The sequence below is a fragment of the Melanerpes formicivorus genome, unplaced genomic scaffold, assembly GCF_026170545.1.
Source record: "Melanerpes formicivorus ecotype bairdi unplaced genomic scaffold, bMelFor1.0.p_v2 SCAF_13, whole genome shotgun sequence".
In the NCBI taxonomy this organism is placed as follows: Eukaryota; Metazoa; Chordata; class Aves; order Piciformes; family Picidae; genus Melanerpes; species Melanerpes formicivorus.
Window position 1 is genome coordinate 19,976,012 of NW_027142365.1, and position 23,167 is coordinate 19,999,178.

The 23,167-nt window shown below is 55.1% G+C and overlaps 1 protein-coding gene across 2 annotated transcripts in view; it reads right to left on the reverse strand.

The window, feature by feature from the left end:
* The window catches only part of MRC1 (mannose receptor C-type 1), an 88,750-nt gene extending 80,453 nt beyond the window's left edge, over positions 1–8,297 (reverse strand). For both annotated transcript variants that reach the window (XM_068146365.1, XM_068146364.1), the window contains exons 1-2: positions 8,184–8,297; positions 2,554–2,955 (exon numbers count right to left, since the gene is read on the reverse strand). In XM_068146365.1, the coding sequence (XP_068002466.1) occupies positions 2,554–2,955; positions 8,184–8,241 (460 nt within the window). In that variant the 5' untranslated portion in view covers positions 8,242–8,297. The remainder of the gene's footprint in view (positions 1–2,553; positions 2,956–8,183) is intronic.
* Between the last annotated feature and the right edge of the window lie 14,870 nt (positions 8,298–23,167).

A 23,167-nucleotide genomic window follows, 5' to 3' on the forward strand; every position in this document is an offset into this window, starting at 1 on the left:
ATTCCATTCCACTCTGTTCTAGTCTATTCCATTCCATTACATTACATTCCATTCTACTCCATTCCATTCTATTCTATTCTATTCTGTTCTATTCTATTCCATTCCATTCCACTCCATTCCATTCCATTCCATTCTATTCTATTCAATTCTATTCCATTCCTTTCTATTCCATTCCATTCCATTCCATTCCATTCCATTCCATTCCTTTCTGTTCTATTCTATTCTAATTTTATTCTATCTTCTTTCTTGCCTAACACTTCACTGCCAACTGGGAGACGTACTTCAAACATCCAGGAAGGCATCTTCAACATGCTGGAGGTGAAGACATCAAGAGTTAACTATTGCCTCACAGCAGAGTTGCTATTTAGAATCACAGAATTGTCAGGGCTGGAAGGGATCTCAAGGCTCAGCCAGTTCCAACCCCCTGCCATGGGCAGGGACACCTCACACTACAGCAGGTTGCTCACAGCCACCTCCAGCCTGGCTGCAAACACCTTCAGGCAGGAGGCTTCCACCACCTCCCTGGGCAACCTGTGCCAGGCTCTCACCACCCTCATGGGGAACAACTTCTTCCTCAGCTCCAGGTTTACTCCCCAAGGAAAAGAGACAAACATATCACCTACAGCCTGCACACTTCCACTACACCTTTCTGCACACATGGGAACAGTAACAGCTGTCATTAGCTGTTGTGTTTTGAGTAGCTATAAGAATATATAACTATATATAACAGTAGTCATGAGGTCTTGGGTGACAGGTTGGACTTGATGATCCTTGAGGTCTTTTCCAACCTTGTTGATTCTATGATTCTATATCACAGGCTCACAGGATGTTAGAGGTTGGAAGGGACCTCTGGAGATCATCCAGTCCAACCCCCTGCCAGAGCAGGACCACAGAATCCAGCACAGGTCTCACAGGAATATATTAATGACTATATGACTACATTGATAACTATATGAGCATATTAATGGCTCTATGACTGTATTAATGCCTAGCTAGAATAGCCAGAGCCCCTTTTATTCCCCCTCATGATACAAACCATGACCATGCTTGGTGAGTTGTCTACCAGAACTCTGAAAGTCTGGGCAACAAAAGCAAAAAGACCCTCTCACAAAACATAAAACCCAGACTGAGGGCTTGCTGGCCTCAGCAGCAGTCACACTCATCACTCATTAATAGTGAATAGTGAAGAGGTGATTGGGAACAGTCAGCATGGCTCCACCCAGGGCAAATCCTGCCTGACCAACCTGGTTGCCTTCTCTGCACAGGTGACAACATCAATAGCTGAGGGCAGAGCAGCTGCTGTTGTTTACCTGGACCTGAGCCTTCGACACTGCCCCGCACCACATCCTGGTCTCCAGGCTGGTGACACATGGGTGTGATGGGTGACCACTAGATGGATAAGGAATTGGCTTGATGGCTGCACCCAAAGAGTGGCTGTCAATGGCTCCATGTCCCAGTGAAGGCCAGGGACAAGCAGAGTCCCTCAGGGATCAGTCCTGGGACCAGGCTTGTTCAACATCTTTGTGGGTGCCATGGACAGTGGCACTGAGTGCACCCTCAGCAGGTTTGCTGATGACACCAAGCTGTGTGGTGCAGCAGACAGCTGGAGGGAAGGAATCCATCCAGAGGGAGCTGGACAGGCTGGAGAGGTGGGCACAAGCCAACCTCAGGAGGTTCAACAAGACCAAGGGCAGGGTCCTGCAGCTGGGTGGAGGCAATCCCAGGCACAAATCCAGGCTGGGCAGGGACTGGCTGGAAAGCAGCCCTGAGGAGAGAGACTTGGGGGTGCTGGGGGAGGAGAAGCTCACCAGGAGCTCTCAGTGTGCACTTGCAGCCCAGAAAGCCAATCAGACCCTGGGCTGCATCAGGAGAAGTGTGGCCAGCAGGGCAAGGGAGGTGATTCTCCCCCTCTGCTCAGCTCTGGGGAGACCCCACCTGGAGTACTGCCTCCAGTTCTGGAGCCCCTATTGCAAGAGGGATCTGGAGGTGCTGGAAGGTGTCCAGAGAAGGGCCACGAGGATGAGCAGAGGGCTGGAGCACCTCTCCTGTGAGGACAGACTGAAGGAGCTGGGGCTGTTCAGTCTGGAGAAAAGAAGGCTCCCAGGTGACCTCATTGTGGCCTTCCAGGATCTGAAGGGGGCTACAGGAAGGCTGGGGAGGGACTGCTCAGGATCTCAGGCAGTGATAGGACTAGGGGGAATGGAATGAAGCTGGAGGTGGGGAGATTCAGGCTGGAGGGGAGGAGGAAGTTCTTCCCCATGAGAGTGGTGAAGCCCTGGAATGGGTTGTCCAGGGAGGTGGTTGGGGCCCTGTCCCTGGAGGTGTTTAAGGCCAGGCTGGCTGAGGCTGTGGCCAGGCTGATCTAGTGTGGGGTGTCCCTGCCCATGGCAGGGGGGTTGGAGCTAGATGATCCTTGTGGTCCCTTCCAGCCCTGACAGATACTGTGATACTATGATTAATGAGATGAAGGCAGCTCTCCTGTGCTTCTCCACACCACAACCAGACAGCAGAGGAAGGAGCTGGGAAGGCAGACATCAACGCACAGCACCTTACCTTGGTAGCCTCGAGAGCACAGATCGTCTGTGGTGCCGTAGACCTTCCACCTGCTCCACAAACCAGATCCCTTGTACAGCATAATGTTCCTCTCCTGTCTGTTTCCATAGTTGAAAAACAGATCTTCCCCTTGGATGGCAAAGAGAGTCTCATTCCTGCATTCCCAGCGCTGGAGCTCGCTGGCCTGGTCGCAGGGGTACAGGGTGATGGGGACCCAGTCTTTCTTCGAAGGCACTCCCAAGCACAGTTTGAGTGCTACACTCATCAGCTGGTGAGCTGAGACCCACCTGAACTTCTGTGCCTCATTTTCTTGCACACAGGGGGCAGTTGTCACCGAGTTAGAGCTCTGAGCCAGCACACAGCGCTTGTGGTCTTCGTTGTAGATTAAGAAGATGCTAGGATCTGCAAGGCAAAGAACACTGCAATCACTTGGCCTGAAGCAGGCTGAGGAGACTAAATGAAAGATGAACCTGGACAATACTCTTGGGGTCCAAATCTCAGCACCTGCTCAGCACAGTGCAGTGCTCCTGTGACACCCGCCTGCCAAAGTGACTGTGGAATGCAAGTGGTTGAGATGTGAGGAGGATTCAACCAGTTTGTTGCAGTGCAATCAGCTACACAGCAAAGTGCAAGGCAGCAGGAGTGCAGATCACAGTACCACAGGACAGGAGAGGTTGGAAGGGACCTACAGAGATCATGCAGTCCAACCCCCACTGCCAAAGCAGCATCACCTAACATAGTCTGCACAGGAATAGAATAGAATAGAATAGACCAGGTTGGAAGAGATCTTCAAGATCATTGCGTCCAACCTATCATCCAACACCACCTAATCAACTAACCCATGGCACCAAGCACCCCATCAAGTCTCCTCCTGAACACCTCCAGTGATGGTGACTCCACCACCTCCCCAGGCAGCACATTCCAGTGGGCAATCACTCTCTCTCTGTAGAACTTCCTCCTGACCTCCAGCCTGAACCTCCCCTGGCGTAGCCTGAGACTGTGTCCTCTTGTTCTGGTGCTGGGTGCCTGGGAGAAGAGACCAACCTCTGCCTGTCTACAACCTCCCTTAAGGTAGTTGTAGACAGCAATGAGGTCACCCCTGAGCCTCCTCTTCTCCAGGCTAAGCAGCTAGGTGGGTTTGGAAAGTCTCCAGAGCAGGAGACTCCACAACCTCTCTGGGCAGCCTGCTCCAGGCCTCCAGCAGCCTCACACCAAAGAAGTTTCTCCTCATGTTGAGCTGAAACCTTCTCTGTTCCAGTTTGTCTCCTTTGTTCCTTGGCTTATTGCTGTGCACCGCCCAACAGAGCTTGGCCCCCTCCACTTGACTCCCAGCCCTCAGCTATTGATAGGCATTGATCAGATCCCTCTCAGCCTTCTCCTCTCCAGACTAAACAGCCCCAGAGCTCTCAGTCTCTCTCCACAGGGGAGATGCTCAAGGCCCCTAAGCATCCTCCTGGCTCTTCCTTGGACTCTCTCCAGCAGGTCTCTGTCTCTCTGGAACTGGGGAGCCCAGAGCTGGACACAGGATTGCAGCTGTGGTCTCAGCAGGGCAGAGCAGAGGGGCAGCAGAACCTCCCCAGCCCTGCTGGCAAGCACACTGAAAGCCCTGCAAGCATTGCTTCATAGCTCTGCACCATTGCTCTCCTAGAAGCTTGAAAAGCTCCCACCTCTCAGACTTGGAGTGCAGCATTTCTCAGCCCCAAGACTGAGAATTTCTCCTCTCTGATCCTTCTGGGATAACATTTTAGGGCAGTGACTTGCAAGTTCTCTCTGATTTTAGGTCACAATGTTAAAGGCTGAATAAGGTCTGAAAGCTCTGCTGCAGGTGGGCTGCAAACCAGGCCAGAGAAGCACTCACTCCTGTGACTCTGTGGACTGAAGCTAATGAACAGAGTATTTCTTTTCAACCTAACACATCCAACAAATGCTGCAAGAGGTAAATGTTTAAGGTGGATCACAGAAAACTTTCCTCTCTCTGCTGAGCCTCCAGTCTGGAAACGATCACATTTTCTGCAGGAGAACAATCTGGGAACAAATAATCTCAGAGAAAGAGCTGACCTAGACTGATCACATCTATGGTGCTGTTTCCTTCTCCTGTCCTTTGGCTTTCAGCTCACTGGGGGGGCAGAGGGGGGAGTGTGAAACTGATGAGCACTGGGTACAGAAATTGCTGCCTTTTGCCAACCTGCCTTGCTCACAGACAATACAAGGAAATGTATAATTATCACTGCTGCTGATAGCTTTTTTTCATCCTGCTTTTCCAGGAGCATTTAGTACTGTGTTATTGTAAACTGATATATGCAATGCTTGCAACTCTCCTCTTCCTGAAACCCAAAGGCTTGGGGTAAGAGGTGTCAGACATGGTCACATCTGGGCAAAACACTGCCTGAGCTCTCAAACTGCTGGAGTTGTGTTTGTGCCCAAAAGAGAGCCAGAGAATCACAGAACTGTCAGGGCTGGAAGAGTACTCAAGGCTCAGCCAGTTCCAACCCCCCTGCCATGGCCAGGGACACCTCACACCACAGCAGGTTGCTCACAGCCACATCCAGCCTGGCTGCAAATACCTCCAGGCAGGAGGCTTCCACCACCTCCCTGGGCAACCTCTGCCAGGCTCTCACCACCCTCATGGGCAACAACTTCTTCCTCACAGCCAATCTCAATCTCCCCACTTCTACTTTTGCTCCATCCCCCCGAGTCCTATCATTCCCTGACACCCTCAAAAGCCCCTCCCCAGCTTTATTGGAGCCCCCTGCAGATCCTGCAAGGCCACAAGAAGGTCTCCTCAGAGCCTTCTCCTCTCCAGACTGCACAACCCCAACTCCCTCAGTCTGTCTCCAGAGCAGAGCAGCTCCAGCCCTCTGCTCCTCCTCCTGGCCCTTCTCTGGACACCTTCCAGCACCTCCAGATCCTTCCTGGCACAGAGGCTCCAGAACTGGCCCCAGAGCTCCAGCTGTGGTCTCAGCAGAGTGGAGCAGAGGGGCAGAATCCCCTCCCTGGCCCTGCTGGCCACACTTCTCTTGCTGCAGCCCAGGCTCTGCTTGGCTCTCTGGGCTGCAAGTGCTCCCTGCTGGCTCCTCTTGAGCTTCTCCTCCCCCAGCACCCCCAAGGCCTTTTCTTCAGGGCTGCTCTCAATACCATTCCTTATTTTATGCAGTTATTTAGTGTTGAAGAGAGGATGTTATGCACATGAGGTAGTCCAAAGTCAAAAGCCTGGATTGCTGCACCCAAGCCTGAATGGGTGCAGGGGTTTATGCTCAGAAACAAGGTTAGGAAGCTGAGCAAAAAGGTCTGGCCAGTGAAACAAAGATACAAACATAATCATTAAACCTAGGAAAAGACATCTTTGGCCCCCTGCTATTCTGACTGCACCTTTAGGAAGTGTTGCCAGTGAGTAAATGCAACACAGCTGCTTCCAAAAGGGCCTGCAAGCCTCTGATGGGGTAAGAGAGAGGTGAGCAGCTAAAGGGCAACACAGCCCAGCAGGCACTGCAGATAAGTTGGCATCCAAACAGGACAGAGCCAGAGGGAGCAGGATGCAGGAGCAACCGTGGCAGAGACTGCAGCTGCAGGACTTCCTTCCCCTCAGAGCTGCTCCTGCCTCAGTGCCCTCACAGCAGGCTCACAGCGTGCTCCTGTACTGCTCTGCTCCCCAGCTTCATTGCTGTGTTTGCCCTGCCTGCTGGGACATGAAAGGGGATTCCCACACAACACACTTGTGGAAGTTGCCACTCCAGGAGTCTATGAAACAAGCCAGGTCCCTGTGCCCTGGCAGCTCCTCTCTATGAACACTTGATGCCACCCCTGCCAGCATGATTGGTACCTGTGGGATGAGTGGAGCAGAACTATTGCCCTAACCATTAACTGTGCAGCACTGTGCTGCAGCAAGGCTGGCACCACAGCTCCTGGGGGAGTTGCAGGCTGTGCCTGGAAAAGTTTCCACAGGTCTTGAACAGAAAGTAGTAGACTGTAAATAAATCACCACTGGATGTAAAAAAGGGGAATAATGATCAGCTCTAAAGAATGCCATGGGAGAGGTCATAAACAGAAGGCTAGGAAGGTAAAGTAGGGGTAGGGAGGGGGAGCAGGGAAGGGGAAGCTATTATTAGCCCCCTGGTTTGTGCTGTTTATGCATGGTGAATACCTGCAAGTGTTGTATATTCTGTGTATATTCTGTATGTAGTTCATTGTGGATTGTACTGCTTGTGAATTCAGCTGCACTTGCTCCCAGCTGAGCTGCTCTGGCACTTTTATGCTGAGGGGGGGGAATTTTCAACCCAGCACAGCTCCTGTGCCAGTGCACCATTCCTCACTACAGAGGAGCTGCAGGTGGTGCACTGAGAGGTTCACCACAGCCTGGCCACCAGCACCACAGGCTCAGCAGCTTGAATCACATCCACTTCTAACAAACTAGTTCATACTTTGAAGATTACTACTGGAAAGAGGCTCTTTAAAATGCAGAGGAGCATCCAAGCCACTGGAACTAGCTGACCCCACTGCTGTAACCCATCCAGGCAGATCTCCAGCATCATTGCCCTCAACACTCCTAAACAGATCCTAACAGAGTATTTCTCACAAGCTTTCCTTCTTCTTCACCCACCACACTCTGACTTTTTGCCTGCCTCTGGCCTCAGTTTGTATCTGCAGCACTGAGCCACTTGCTGTAAAATCTCCCTGGCCAAGTGTCTTTTGCCCAGCAGAGATTTCCAGCAAGCCAAGGCAGCTCCACACTGCAGCGTCTGCAAACTCTCACAGACAATGCCAGTGTAAATGAAGTGCCACCAGGGCTAGACACCAATGGAGAATACCAGAAGAGCACCCCAAAAGCCAGACACAAGAGAGGGGACACCACTGAGGCAGCAGGCAGGGAGGGTGACTGTCTTCAGGCAGAGAGAGCCTATAATGAGCGCTGCTAATCACACCAAGCAAGAAAGCTTGCACGGCAGGGTTACGAAGCTGTGCTTCAGCAGAGCTCAAACTGGAGGCTGGAGATGCTGAGAGGCTTCCAGGAAAGGCAGAGAGAAATTTTTCCCTGCAAAAGAGCAGTGCTGTGACAAACACGGCAGCGCTCAGGGCAAGGGGGTGCCAGCTGCAGCTCTCACCAGGGAACAGCTTGTTTGTGCTCTCACAGCTCTAATCCATGCCAACACCTCAGCTGCTGGAACGCCCCCCACAGAAGCCATCACCTGCAAGCAGGTCCCCAGGCCCACGGAAGAGCACTGGGAGAGCCCCAGTGCCAAACCCCTCTGCCCCTCTGCAGCCTGTGGTGGTGAGGAGGTAGCTGAGGGACAGCTGGGGGTTGGTGCGAAACCCATCAGGACCGAGTCCTTGGAGCGGCAGGGAAACCGAGGCACCGCCGGTGCCAGCTCTGCTTGGCACCCACAACGCCACCGGCCCAGAAAGGCTGCTTTAAGGGGCAGCTTCGCCCACCGGGCACAGCAGGCTGTGGGCAGGCAGCCGGGGCCGAGGCACCTCGGGCAGCGCCGAAGGGGTTAAGGCAGCCACGGGCACCCTGCGTGGACGCTCCTCACCCCACCCCACGCCTCGGGGCAGGCTGGGCTGGATGCTCGCCGCAGCTCTTCTCCCGTCCCGTCCCGTCCCGTCCCGTCCCGCAGGGCCCCGCGGGCACTCACCGGGCAGCGGCAGCACCCGGGGCAGCAGCGCCAGCAGCAGCAGCAGGGCAGCAGCCATGGCCCGGCGCGCAGCAGGCAGGGTCCCGCCGGGCAGCTCCGGCACTTGTGCAGGGCTGGCGGCTCGGGGAGAGCTCTGCGCTGGGAATGATAAGGAAATATCCTGTCACATGGGGCGCTTCGGAATAACAGGAATTCGCTCTTCAAACTTTGCTTTCCTAAGCCGATTTTCTGCTCCCCCCGCCTCGGCGGAGGGAAGAGCCTCCCTCCCGGCACACGCAGGTGACAAAGCTGCGATAGCTGAGGGCAGGGCCGGTGCGGTGCCGTCGTGCTGCTGGGGGCTGCGTCCTCCGGCAGCCCTGCGTGTGGGTCCCCGGTCTGTTCCCCGGGCGAAGCGGCCACGGCCGCGCCGGGAGCGCAGGGCAGCCTCTGTGCCCTCCGCAGCGAACCCCCAGCTGGAGCGGCTGCGTTCAGCGGGCAGCCAGGGCGCGGGAGCAGCAGGGACCTACTTTTGGGACAGCAGGATTTGGGTTGCTCCTCCACCCGCCGTCACCCATCACTCCTCCCCCGGGTGCCAGCAGGTTGCTCCAACCAGCGCCAGGGAGGGGAGCGCAGGGCGGCGGCCGGGGCTGGAGCCGGGGCCGGAGCCGGGGCCGGGGCTGGGGCTGGAGCCGGGGCTGGGGCTGGAGCCGTGGCTGGAGCCGGAGCCGGAGCCGGAGCCGGGGCCGGGGCCGGGGCTGGGGCCGGGGCCGGGGCCGGAGCCGGAGCCAGAGCTGGGACTGGGGCCGGAGCCGTAGTGGGAAGAGCCGGAGGGGACGCATGGGCTCCAAGGAGGCATTTTGTGAGCTCCAATAGATTAAACTCAACCCATTTGTTTCTCTGTTCACCTGGCTGCCGTGGCTGTGTCTGCTGCTGCAGGATTCAAATCCTGCTCGTGAATGACAGCCTGAGAAAAGCAGAACGTGCCTGGATGTGTTCCTGTGTTCCTGCCCTGGGTGACAGGGGGGTTGGACTAGATGATCTCTCGAGGTCCCTTCCAGCCCTTAACATTCTGGGATTCTGCCTCCTGAGCTGAGCTTTCAGGAGCTGGAGCACCTAGGGGGCATTAAGGAATCTTTCAGTAAAGCTGCCTTTAAAGCACAACCTGCCTTGACGTTTGAGACCTCCCCATGTGCTTGTCTGGGGCAGTAGGATGCTATTCCTTAAAGGCTGTGAGCAATCCGTGGCCTGAAGGGTCCCAGGTGGATTGGGAGCCTTGCTGCTCTGTTACATAGAGTGGCTTTTGTGCTGTGTGGGACTAACTGAGCACTGAGAGCCGTGACTGTGACTGTGCCAAGCATCAAACGTCCCAGGTGCTGCAGAGCAGCTCTGCCTGCACTGCTGTGCACTCAGAAATCTCTGCTTTGGAGATCTCAGAAAGCCTCCTGTCTGGAAGCTGTGAGTGGAAAAGGAGAGCACATGCAGGGAAAGTGGCTGGCTCTTTGAGAGTCATATCACAAATTGTATCTGCTGATCTTTGGAGAGAGACTGTTTGCAAAGGTCTGCAGGGACAGGACCAGGGGCAATGGCTTCAAACTAGAGCAGAGCAGATTGAGATTGGATGTGAGGAACAAGTTCTGCACCAGGAGGGTGGTGGAACACTGGCACAGGTTGCCCAGGGAGGTGGTTGAGGCTCAGTTCCTGGAGGCTGGAGAGGGCTCTGGGCAACCTGATCTAGCTGGGGATGTCCCTGCTGAGTGCAGAGGGGTTGGACTGGATGAGCTTTGGAGCTCCCTTCCAACCCAGCCCAGTCTGTGATTCTAGGATCTGACCTACTCTTAGGGGAAGATTTTCTCTCTTGTGAGAGAAAAGGATTCAGCAAAGTCTCAGGCTGCAGTGCTTTGTAGGCAAAGCAGTACCAGAAGCCCAAGCTGCTAGCTACTGACAAGATCCCTGCCCCAGACAGGCATCAGTTTGCAGCTCACTGCCTGGGTACTGAGCCAGCTGCCACTGCCACTTGGAACAGAAGGGCCTGAATGAGGTCAGACCCTCTCTGCTCCTGGCACATCCAACTGGTGACCCTTCCTGGCAAAACACCCTGCAATCCTGACCCTGACAGTCAACAGGAAGGTGGAAATTGCAGTCCAGATGAAATCACACCCAGACCTGAAACATCATCTGCTTGTGTTGTTTGTCTCCAAGCCAAACAACTGGATTCTTATCCATTCTCTCACATTGCCATCCAGGATGGGGTTTGGTGTTTCTCAGGTGGCATTGAGCAGTTTTCTCTGCATTTCTGATGTTTGAGTGGTCAGATATAATCAACACACACTCCAGAATGAGACCTGCCTCATTTGTATCCTCACCATGCTCACAGCACCTATCCGGTAGTGATCAGAGAATCCTAGAATCATTTCAGCTGGAAAAGCCCTCTGAGCTCATCCACTCCAGTCCAGACCATCCTCCTTAACTCTACCAATGCTGGTGCTAAACCATGGCCCTCAGCACCACATCTCTGCCTCTTGGAAACACCTCCAGAGGTTTGGGATCCTCTTACAGTGCTTGAGAACCCTCTCAGGGAAGACATTTCTTCTAATGTCCAACCTAAACCTCCCCTGGGGCTACTTGGGACCATTTCCTCTCATCCTGTCATTTCTTACTAAGGAGTAACGTCTGGTGGATGTGGGGCAGGCTGTGGATGTGGTCTGCCTGGGCTGCAGCAAGGCCTTTGACACTGTCCCCCACAGCAAACTCCTGGCCAAGCTGTCAGCCCCTGGCTTGGACAGCAGCACTCTGAGCTGGGTGAGGAACTGGCTGGAGGCTGAGCCCAGAGAGTGGTGGTGAATGGTGCCACAGCCAGCTGGCAGCCAGGCACCAGTGGTGTGCCCCAGAGAGCAGTGCTGGGCCCTGTGCTCTTTAACATCTTCATTGATGATCTGGATGAGGGCATTGAGTCAGTCATCAGCAAGTTTGCAGATGACAGCAAGCTGGGAGCAGATGTTGGTCAGTTAGAGGACAGAAGGGCTCTGCAGAGGGACCTCGACCAACAGGACAGATGGGCAGAGGCCAACAGGATGGCATTCAACAAGTCCAAGTGCCAGCGGCTGCACTTTGGCCACAACAACCCCATGCAGAGCTACAGGCTGGGGTCAGAGTGGCTGAGAGCTGCCAAACAGAGAGGGACCTGGGGGTGCTGATTGACAGCTGCCTGAACATGAGCCAGCAGTGTGCCCAGGCAGCCAAGAGGGCCAAGGGCATCCTGGCCTGCATCAGGAGCAGTGTGGCCAGCAGGAGCAGGGAAGTCATTGTGCCCTGTGCTCAGCACTGCTCAGGCCACACCTTGAGTCCTGTGTCCAGTTCTGGGCTCCTCAGTTTAAGAAGGACATTGAGAGACTTGAAGGTGTCCAGAGAAGGGCAACAAGGCTGGGGAGGGGTCTGGAGCACAGCCCTGTGAGGAGAGGCTGAGGGAGCTGGGGTTGCTTAGCCTGGAGGAGGCTCAGGGGAGACCTCATTGCCCTCTACAACTCCCTGAAGGGAGGTTGTAGCCAGGTGGGGGTTGGTCTCTTCTCCCAGGCACCCAGCAGCAGAACAAGAGGACACAGTCTCAAGCTGTGCCAGGGGAGGCTTAGGCTGGAGGTGAGGAGAAAGTTTTTCATGGAGAGAGTCATTTGTCATTGGGATGTGCTGCCCAGGGAGGTGGTGGAGTCCCCATCCCTGGAGGTGTTCAAGAGGGGATTGGATGTGGCACTTGGTGCCATGGTCTAGTCATGAGGTCTGTGGTGACAGCTTGGACTTGATGATCTTTGAGGTCTCTTCCAACATCAGTGATACTGTGATACTGAGTGGAGACCAACCCCCACCTGGCTCCAACCTCCTTCCAGGGAGCTGCAGAGAGCAATGAGGTCTCCCTCAGCTTCCTCTTCTCCACACTAAACACCCCCAGCTCCCTCAGCTGCTCCTCCCCAGCCTTCTTCTCCAGACCCTGGAGCTCTGTTGCTCTTCTCTGAACCTGCTCCAGGACCTCAATGTCCTTCTTGCAGGTGCTCAAGGTGTAGGATTCCCAGTGCTGGGTAGAGAGTAGGCAACCAGTTCCCAGGTTCTGCTAGTCACACTGTTCCTGATCCAGCCCTTCCTGCCCACCTGAGCACACTGCTATTCATTAAGCAGCTCTCTAAAAAAGACACTACTCAGATGTTTTGCAGTAGGAATTGGCAAAGTTCATGTTTTCAGATTCCTCTTCAATACTGCAGTCTCAGCTCTTTGGGACAGAAATACTCCAACATCCTCTCCATCCAATATTGGCTGGTTGGAATGGAGCACAGCTAATGGCACTGAAGGCACTGAGAGCTGCAGCCACGCTGCTGACTGAAGGCTCACACCTCCTGGCTTGCCTAAGAAACTGCTGAGGAGTGTCCTGCCTGGAAATTTTTTCAACATTTCCACCAAGTGCAAGGTCCTGCAGCTGGCTCAGGGCAATCCCAGGCACCAATCCAGGCCGGGCAGGGCCTGGCTGGAGAGCAGCCCTGAAGAAAAGGCCTTGGGGTTGCTGGGGGAGGAGAAGCTCAAGAGGAGCCAGCAGGGAGCACTTGCAGCCCAGAGAGCCAAGCAGAGCCTGGGCTGCAGCAAGAGAAGTGTGGCCAGCAGGGCCAGGGAGGGGATTCTGCCCCTCTGCTCCACTCTGCTGAGACCACAGCTGGAGCTCTGGGGCCAGTTCTGGAGCCTCTGTGCCAGGCAGGATCTGGAGGTGCTGGAAGGTGTCCAGAGAAGGGCCAGGAGGAGGAGCAGAGGGCTGGAGCTGCTCTGCTCTGGAGACAGCCTGAGAGAGTTGGGGTTGTGCAGGCTGGAGAGGAGAAGGCTCCCAGGAGACCTAATTGTGGCCTTCCAGGATCTGCAGGGGGCTCCAAGAAATCTGGGGAGGGACTTCTGAGGGTGTCAGGGAGGGACAGGACTGGAGGGGATGGAGCAAAACTAGAAGTGGGGAGATTGAGATTGGCTGTGAGGAAGAAGTTGTTGCCCATGAGGGTGGTGAGAGCCTGGCACAGGTTGCCCAGGGAGGTGGTGGAAGCCTCCTGCCTGGAGGTGTTTGCAGCCAGGCTGGATGTGGCTGTGAGCAACCTGCTGTGGTGTGAGGTGTCCCTGGCCATGGCAGGGGGTTGGCACTGGCTGAGCCTTGAGGTCTCTTCCAGCCCTGACAGCTCTGTGATGCAGTGTGACCTTTAATGGTCCCTCCCAACCCACTCTGTGATTCCATGATTGTATTTGATAGTAGAGACCTTTGAATGGTGGCAGGGCAGGGCTGCACCATCCTCAGTGGGTGAGGGAAATGAGGGTGTTTGGTCTTCAGAAGAGGAGGCTGAGGGGAGACCTCCTCACCCTCTACAGTTCCCTGTGAGGAGGTTGCAGCAAGGTGGGGTTGGTCTCTCCTCACATGCAAAAAGTGACAGGCTGCCCAGGGATGTTTTTGAAGCCTTACCTCTGGAGACACTCAAGGTCAAACTTGGTGGGGTCCTGAGCAACCTGACCTAGCTGGAAATGTCCCTGCAGGGACAGACATGATGATCTTCAGGAGTCCCTTCCAACACGATGCATTCTGTGACAGGACAAGAGCAAACTGCCTCAGGTTGTGCCAAGAGAGTCTCAGGTTGGGTACTGGGGAAGTGTTCTTCCCAGCAAGGGTTCTCAGGCACTGGCACAGGCTGCCCAGGGAGGAGGTGGAGTCACCATCCCTGGAGGTGTTCAGGACATGTGGAGGTGGTGCTGAGGGACGTGGTTTAGTGGTAGTAGCTGAGCAGCAGTGGTGGAATTGTGAGCTCCAGGCAAGAGGTCGGACGGGATGATCTCAAAGGGCTCTTCCAAGCTCAGCTATTCTGATTCTGTGGTTCTGCTCTCTGTCCAAAGCCCTTCCTGCACTGGGATGCAGCTCACCGAGGCTGGCTGAGCAGTGGCTGCCGGGCTGGACTCACCAGGCAGGATAAGCCATTAGCCCACAGCAGCTGGCACTGGAGCTGGGCTCCCATACAGCCACAGCTGCTTCCCACGGTGTGCTTCAGATCTGCAGAGCACCTCCTGTGGCTGCAGTGTGCCCCAGGAGCACTGCTAGCCCCGAGGAGCACACAGCCCTCCAGGAAGGGCCTCACCCAGTTCCCCTCTTTCACTTTATCCCTGCCCTCACTTCCTCACTCTTAAAATGAGATAGCCTCTACCTCCCCCGACTCAGCAGAGGAGCAAACACAGCCTGGTGTCTGCTGGGCATGGAAGATGGTGACATTCAAGAGCCAGAACTTGGCTGAGGCAGCCTCAGAGCTGTTCCTCTCTCCAGCCCTGCTGCAGTGCAATAAAAACTGTGCAGGTCCTGGAGGTCGTGGACTGAAGAGGTGTGTGGAGGAGGGTGACAGGGACAGAGGGAGGGAGGGAGGCAGCTACTACCTGGTGTAGGAGAGAAGCTCTGATGGGAGAAACAGACCTGCAGAGGATGAGGAGAGGCTGGGATGATGCTGAGTGCTGCTGCAGAGGAGCTCATGCTGAAACAGGAGGCTGGGACTGGTGTAAAAGTCACCTTGGGGCTTAATCCTTACCTGGATCTCAGGAGGCTGCTGGAGAGGCAGTAAGGAAGCTGCTCACTTTTAGCTCCATCTGCTCACCCACAGCTGAAATTGAGGGAAGTGCAGAGCCACCTCCTCTGGGTGCAGGGACTCCTGCACTAGGTCTTGGTGGAAGAAAGGCAAAGACAGAAATGTAAACTTTGTTCTTTCCCTTGCAGAGTGTTGAGAACATCTGACAGGAGACTCTAAGGCTGTAAATCACACAGGGAAGGTCACCAGCCTTGCCCTGACTTGGAGACAGGCTGAGAGAGTTGGGGGTGTGCAGGCTGGAGAGGAGAAGGCTCCCAGGAGACCTAATTGTGGCCTTCCAGGATCTGCAGGGGGCTGCAAGAAAGCTGGGGAGGGACTTTTGAGGGTGTCAGGGAGGGATAGGACTGGGGGGGATGGAGCAAAAGTAGAAGTGGGGAGATTGAGATTGGCTGTGAGGAAGAAGTTGTTGCCCAGGAGGGTGGTGAGAGCCTGGCACAGGTTGCCCAGGGAGGTGGTGGAAGCCTCCTGCCTGGAGGTGTTTGCAGCCAGACTGGATGTGGCTGTGAGCAACCTGCTGTGGTGTGAGGTGTCCCTGGCCATGGCAGGGGGTTGGAAGTGGCTGAGCCTTGAGGTCCCTTCCAGCCCTGACAGTTCTGTGATTCTGTGACTTTTGAGAAGCCTGAGAGCAGCTCCATAGACTCAGACTGCATTGTGTTGGAAGGGAACCTCCAAGGGCATCTTGTCCAACTCCCCTGCAGTCAGCAGGGACACCTCCAACCAAAGCAGACTGTCCAGGGCCACAGCAAGGCTGAGCTTGAATGTCTCCAGGGGCAGAGCTTCAACCACATCCCTGGGCAGCCTGTGCTGAGTGAAGCTATTAAGCAATGCAGAAACCTGCTCAGCACCTGAAGAGCTGCCCAGAGAACTCATCTGCTGAAAACTGCCCAGTGAGGCAGTGGTGAAATGACTGACTGGAGCCAGCAGCAGCCTGGTGTCAGCTCAGCTCACAGCTCAGCTCTCCACTGGTAGTGTTTGCAGCAGAAATGCCCGGTCATGAGGCAGCAAAGAGACTGGATCCCCTTTTCCTTCCTTTCTGGGAAGGGTTAGGAGGAGCCAGGGACTCTCAGCCTGCCTCAGTGCCAAGCAGAACCCCTTGCACAGGTCAGGAAAGCAGCCAGCAGCACTGCTGCTGAGCCAGCTGCTTCCCATTAGAGAAAGCATTTCAAATCCTGGGGTGCCAGCAAGCTGCCTGGTGGCACTGCCACAGACAGAACAGGCACTTCCTTGGGAGTATTCATGGCTATTGGCTTTGTAACATCTGAAAGGGGAGCAGTGCTGATTCCCTGAACCACACCAGAGGATTCTGAATGCAGGGAATCAGCACTCCAGTGATGTGCAAGCAGGACTAGAATGCAGAGCCCCTGGTCCTTAAGCCAAGCTCTGCTGGCAGGTGGTGCAGTTGCTGCACCAGGGCAAGGCCTGCTCAGCCAGCAAGCTGTGTAGCTCAGCCAGGACTTGTAAAGTAGATGAGATGGTGATGCACCTCGTGGTGAACCTGGTTTGCAGAGGGAACAGTAAAGTGCAGTCATGGAAGCAGGGGTCAGCAGGCAGCCAAGCTCCAGTGTGGTTCTGGAAACCTCATACAAGACAAACATCAGGCAGCAGCACCCAGTCTGGGCCCAAGGCAAAACAGGTCCTGCTCCACAGACACCTCAGAGTGCCACACCACTTGCTGGGGGCACCATCTCCTCTGCACCAGCAGTGGGGCTCAGCCCTCTGTGGTGAAGAGGTGATTAGTTTATTGATTATTAATTTTGAATTAAGCAAATTAATAATTAATTAAATTATTACTGATCGATTAATCACCATTTCGTATAGCGATTCCAGTGCACGGCTGTGAGATATAGCCCACGGCTGGGCTGGGCTGGGCAATTTGAACCCAATTGCAACACTTACGGAATCAATTTCAATTGCAGGCACACCGGGTGCGATTCCACCGCGTGTCCGCCAGGTGGCGACTCGACAAGATGCCGCTGCTGGAACTGCATACAGAGAGACTTACAACGTGCAGAGGCAGCTCCAGCAGGGGCTTCAACTAGGTGCAGGCGTTGAACTGAACGCTAGGGGGCGCTGCACATGTGAGAGACCATGGCTTGGGTTTGGCTTGTGTATCAGCAACGGTGTGGCCAGCAGGAGCAGGGAAGTGATTGTGCCCTGTGTTCAGCACTGCTCAGGCCACACCTTGAGTCCTGTGTCCAGTTCTGGGCTCCTCCGGTTAGGAAAGAGGTTGAGCTGCTGGAAGGTGTCCAGAGAAGGGCAACAAAGCTGGGGAGGGGTCTGGAGCACAGCCCTGTGAGGAGAGGCTGAGGGAGCTGGGGTTGCTTAGCCTGGAGAAGAGGAGGCTCAGGGGAGACCTCATTGCTCTCTCCAACTCCCTGAAGGGAGGTTGTAGCCAGGTGGGGGTTGGTCTCTTCTCCCAGGCAGCCAGCACCAGAACAAGAGGACACAGTCTCAGGCTGTGCCAGGGGAGGTTCAGGCTGGAGGTGAGGAAGAAATTCTTCCCAGCAAGAGAGATTGGCCACTGGAATGTGCTGCCCAGGGAGGTGGTGGAGTCCCCATCCCTGGAGGTGTTTAAGAAAAGACTGGATGAGGCACTTGGTGCCATGGTCTAATGGTGCTGGGTGACAGGTTGGACTTGATGAACTTGGAGGTCTCTTCCAACCTGGGTGGTTCTGTGAGAGCTGCTCCTCTCCAAGTCCCTGACAGCAGGAGGTGGATGTTGGTGTCTTATCTGAAGTAACAAGTGATAGAACAACAAGAAATGGCCTCAGGTTGTGCCAGGGGACCTGAAGGGGCTACAAGAAGGCTGCCCAGAGAGGTTGTGGAGTCTCCTGCTCTGGAGCCTTTGCAGCCCTGTCTGGATGTGTTCCTGTGTGCCCTGTGCTGGATTCTCTGCTCCTGCTCTGGCAGGGGGTTGGACTGGAAGCTCTCCAGAGGTCCCTTCCAATCCCTAACATCCTGTGAGCCTGAAAATCAAAGCACTGTCACTCATCTTTGCTTGCAGCCTGCTAGGGACACTGTGTTTGCCATAGTATCTGGCAGAAAGTCTTTGATGTTTTGTAGGAAACTATTTTGATGGGGAAAGTTTGTATTGATGTCTCAAATTAGCATTTGAAATGAAAGTGTCATGGAGGGAAAATGGTGCTTGAGGTGGCAGTGAAATCAGAACATTTCAAATGGGAGCAGTGCCTCTGGGAGGTTCAGGGCAGGTTGGTTTGCTGGGCAGGGGTCTCCCTTCCTTGGGCAGTCCTTCTGCCAAGAGCAGCATCTGGGGCTTTCTGTCATTTGCCATCTCCACCATCTAACAGCAGAGACTTCTGAGTATTCCACAGGGCTTCTGTCATCTACAGCACTGTGAGAGTCCTTGGATTCACAGAAGGGCTTGGGCTGGATTGGAAGGCAAGATCAGCCAGTTGCAACCCCCCAGCCATGGGCAGGGACACCTCCCACCAGCCCAGGCTGCTCAAGGCCTCATCCAGCCTGGCCTTGAACACCTCCCAGGAGGAGGCAGCCACAGCCTCCCTGGGCAGCCTGTGCCAGAGTCTCACAGCCCTCACTGCAAAGAATTTCCCCCTAATCCCCAGTCTAAATCTGCCCTCCTCAAGCTCAAAGCCACTGCTCCTTGTCCTGTCACTCCAAACCCTTGTAAAAAGTCCCTCCCCAGCTCTCCTGGAGCCCCTTCAGCTACTGCAAGGCTGCTCTGAGATCTCCCTGGAGCCTTCTCTTCTCCAGGCTGAACAGCCCCAACTCTCCCAGCCTGTTCCCACAGGGATGGTTCTCAGCCCTCTGAGCATCTTCATGGCCTCGTCTGCCTCCTCTCCAGCAGCTCCAGGTCCTTCTTGTGCTGGGGGCCCCAGAGCTGGAGGCAGTGCTGCAGGTGGGGTCTGAGCAGAGCAGAGCAGAGGGGCAGAATCCCCTCCCTGTGCTGCTGCTCTCCCTGCTCTGGCTGCAGCCCATCCACGCTGCCAGGCCTACCTGCACTTAAGCCCAGAGATCACCTCCACCATCAAGGCCAGAAATGAGCCCTCTGCAGCACTCAGGTGAGTGCAGGAGGTGCTCACAGCTTGCTCCTGAAGGCACCCCAGGGCCTGTGCCATGTGCTGCTCCAGCCGGTGCGCAGGCAGAGCCAGCTGGGCAGCCTGCCAGGCAGCCAGCACGGGGACAGGGGGAGGACTCTGCCCTCCTTTCACTTCCTACTGACATTGTTTCCTTATCTCAGATTTCTGCAGAGCACTGGGCTTGAAATCCTGAGCTTAAACTATCTGCATTTTCTGAGCACAGCTTGCTCCTGCAGCCCAAAAGGTGCTGTCAGCTGCTGTTCCCTGACACACAAACACTGCAGCCCTGTGCTGCAGGCAGGGCTCTTATGGGCTATTCTTCTTGGGAGCCCTGGCATCTCTTCCTGCCTGTGCTCTGTGACCAGAAGGGAGCTGAGGTGTCAGTTTTCCAGGAAACCAAATCAGCAAATGTCACACAGGCTGCAGAGCAGGATGCAGTGAGCCACACTCCATACACACCCCCCCTGCTTCCTCTGCGTCCCTGGAGCTGGCACCAAAGTGGTGAGCACCAAAGGGAGGTACAGGGAGGAGAGCAAGCTGCAGTGCTTCATCAATCATGACAGCAGATCCTCCCTAAAATGTACCTCATGCAAATCATAGAATCACAGAATAGCAGGGACTGGAAGGGACCTCCAGAGATCACCCAGTCTAAGCCCCCTGCCAGAGCAGGAGCACCCAGGGCAGGTCACACAGAACACATCCAGGTGGGGTTGGAAAGGCTCCAGAGCAGGAGACTCCACAACCTCTCTGGGCAGCCTGCTCCAGGCCTCCAGCACCCTCACGCCAAAGAAGTTCCTCCTCATCTTGAGGTGGAACCTCCTGGGTTCCAGCTTGTACATGTTGCTCCTTCTCCTATCCCTGGGCACCACCAAACAGAGCCTGGCCCCTTCATCCTGACCCCCAGCCCTCAGCTATTGATAGACATTGATCAGATTTCCTCTCAGCCTTCTCTTCTCCAGACTAAACAGCCCCAGGGCACTCAGTCTCTCTTCACAGCAGAGATTCAAGTCCCTTCATCATCACAGTCTCACAGTATCACCAAGGTTGGAAGAGACCTCAAGGATCATCGAGTCCAACCTGTCACCCAAGAACTCATGACTAGACCATGGCACCAAGTGCCACATCCAATCCCCTCTTGAACACCTCCAGGGATGGGGACTCCACCATCTCCCTGGGCAGCACATCCCAATGGCTAACAACTCTCTCTGTGAAGAACTTTCTCCTCACCTCCAGCCTAAACCTCCCCTGGCACAGCTTGAGACTGTGTCCTCTTGTTCTGGTGCTGGTTGCCTGGGAGAAGAGACCAGCCCCCACCTGGCTACAACCTCCCTGCAGGCAGTTGTAGAGGGCAATGAGGTCTCCCCTGAGCCTCCTCTTCTCCAGGCTAAGCAACCCCAGCTCCCTCAGCCTCTCCTCACAGGGCTGTGCTCCAGACCCCTCCCCAGCCTTGTTGCCCTTCTCTGGACACCTTCAAGTCTCTCAATGTCCTTCTTAAACTGAGGAGCCCAGAACTGGACACAGGACTCAAGGTGTGGCCTGAGCAGTGCTGAGCACAGGGCACAATGACTTCCCTGCTCCTGCTGGCCACACTCTTCCTGATGCAGGCCAGGATGCCATTGGCCTTCTTGGCCACCTGGGCACACTGCTGGCTCATGTTCGGGCAGCTGTCAATCAGCACCCCCAGGTCCCTCTCTGTTTGGCAGCTCTCAGCCACTCTGACCCCAGCCTGTAGCTCTGCATGGGGTTGTTGTGGCCAAAGTGCAGCCCCTGGCACTTGGACTTGTTGAATGCCATCCTGTTGGCCTCTGCCCATCTGTCCAGTCGGTCAAGGTCCCTCTGCAGAGCTCTTCAGCCCTCTAACTGACCAACATCTGCTCCCAGCTTGGTGTCATCTGCAAACTTGCTGATGACTGACTCAATGCCCTCATCCAGATCATCAATGAAGATATTAGAGAGGATGGGGCCCAGTACTGATCTCTGGGGCCATCCCAGGCCCCCACTTATCCCTGGGCATCATCCTCACAGCTCTCTGCTGGACTCTCTCCAGCAGGTCTCTGTCTTTCTTGGACTGGGGAAATGAAAACTCAGACATGGGAACTAAATTCACTGAAAAACTGTGCTGGGTTTTGTAAGTCCATGAGGCCTATCAGCACCTGAGCAAAGCCATTACTGACACAGGCAGAAGAGGGGCTTCAGGTGGTGTTTGGAGGGGCTGCATGGCTGCCAAAGGAGCCAATCACCCTTGATTAAAACCAGTTTAAATGCAACCTATTTGTAAAAACATCAAAGAGTCAAAAACAGCCAGGTAGAAACTGTTTGAAAAGTCTGCCCTGGAAGAACTCTACTGCTTCAGGCAAGACGGCCATGGCCAGGGACACCTCACACCACAGCAGGCTGCTCACAGCCACAGCCAGCCTGGCTGCAAACACCTCCAGGCAGGAGGCTTCCACCACCTCCCTGGGCAACCTGTGCCAGGCTCTCACCACCCTCATGGGGAACAACTTCTTCCTCACAGCCAATCTCAATCTCCCCACTTCCACTTTTGCTCCATCCCCCCCAGTCCTATCCCTCCCTGACACCCTCAAAAGTCCCTCCCCAGCTTTCTTGGAGCCCCCTGCAGATCCTGGGAGGCCACAAGAAGGTCTCCTGGGAGGCCACAAGAAGGTCTCCTGGGAGCCTTCTCCTCTCCAGACTGCACAACCCCAACTCTCTCAGTCTGTCTCCACAGCAGAGCAGCTCCAGCCCTCTGCTCCTCCTCGTGGCCCTTCTCTGGACACCTTCCAGCACCTCCAGAGCCTTCGTGGCACAGAGGCTCCAGAACTCCAGGGTGATCCAAGTTGTATCAAAGTGAAAACTAAACCCATGGTTGTTCCCCCCTTAGCCCCAGGAAAGGCAGGAGGAAGCCAAATGAGCACTGCCTTAAAAAATCATAGTAAGGTCATTTGAAAACCAAACCAAGAGGTCACCACAGAAACCTCTGGAATCACAGGGTAGGGGGGAATAAAAAGCTTGAAGACACCTAAATTCAGAGCTGAGAGAACACAGCCCAGCAAATCACAGGATAATACCTCTTGGGAGGAAGAGTACTTCAGGCAAGAGGCAAACAGGACTTGAGGAAGGCAGCCACTGAGTTTTCACTTCAAGAAGCAGTGGCAGAACCCTAGCTGAGAAAGAAATGGAAGGTCATGAAAGGGAAAAAAACCCAAAGAGAGCAATTCAAAGTGCCCTGGGAAGGAGAGGAAACAAAAATACTACAACAAGCAGGAAGAGAAAACCCAAAAGATTGAAGAAGGCTGGGCTGAGGCTGCCTGGGAGCCCTGCAGGATCCCTGCAGTCAGACTGTGTGGCTCCTTCGAAAGATCACAGAGCAACACAAAGCTCAGAGGGTTCAGAGCAGGACAGACAGCTCCCAGCCCAGGGCAAGGCAGTGGAAGGTACACTGGAGCTAAATCCAAGACAGCACTCAAGATGAGCACCTCTGAGGCATCCTGAAGCACCTGGGGAGCAAAATTTGGAGGCAAATGTGCCACACCAAGCTTCTAGCGTGGAGGTGAGCAGCTGTGGAACCTGGAGGAAGGCCCTCAGTGGAAAGCAGGCTCCAAAGTCAGTTTCATAAGTCAGAGTATCACAGAATGGCTCAGGAAGGGCCCTCAGAGATCATCTACTCCAACCTCCCCACTATGGCAGGGACACCTCTCAAGTGGACTCAGCTGCTCAAGGTGTCATCCAGCCTGGCCTTGAACACCCCCAGGGAGGAGGCAGCCACAGCTTCCCTGGGCAGCCTGTTCCACAGTCTCACCACCCTTGTACTGAAGAACTTCTTCCTCATCTCCACTCTAACCCTGCTCTGCCTCACTTTCCCACCACTCCTTTGGGTGGGCTCTGCACCTGTGTCAGAGGAGCCATGTCACCATGTGTGCTGCAGCACCCCCCATGAGACAGACACAAAGAACCCCAACCAGCAGCCAGGCAGTGCTGTAGCCCTGAAAAAGTGGTCCTGTCCCCAGTGTGTGAAGCCCTCAGTGAGTCTGCAGATGGCACCAGGCTGGGTGGCTGTGTCCAGCTGCTAGAGGCTAGGGAGGCTTCACAGCAGGACCTGGACAGCTGAGAGCCATGGGCCAAGGCTCACTGGAGGAAGTTCAACAAGGCCAAGGGCCAGGTCCTGCACCTGGCTCACAGCAACCCCATGGGGAGCTCCAGAGCTGGGGATGTGTGGCTGGAAAGCTGCAGCTGGGAGAGGGACCTGGGGGTGTTGGGTGGCAGTCACTGAGCAGGAGGCAGCAGTGCCCAGGGGCCAAGAAAGCCAAAGGCATCCTGG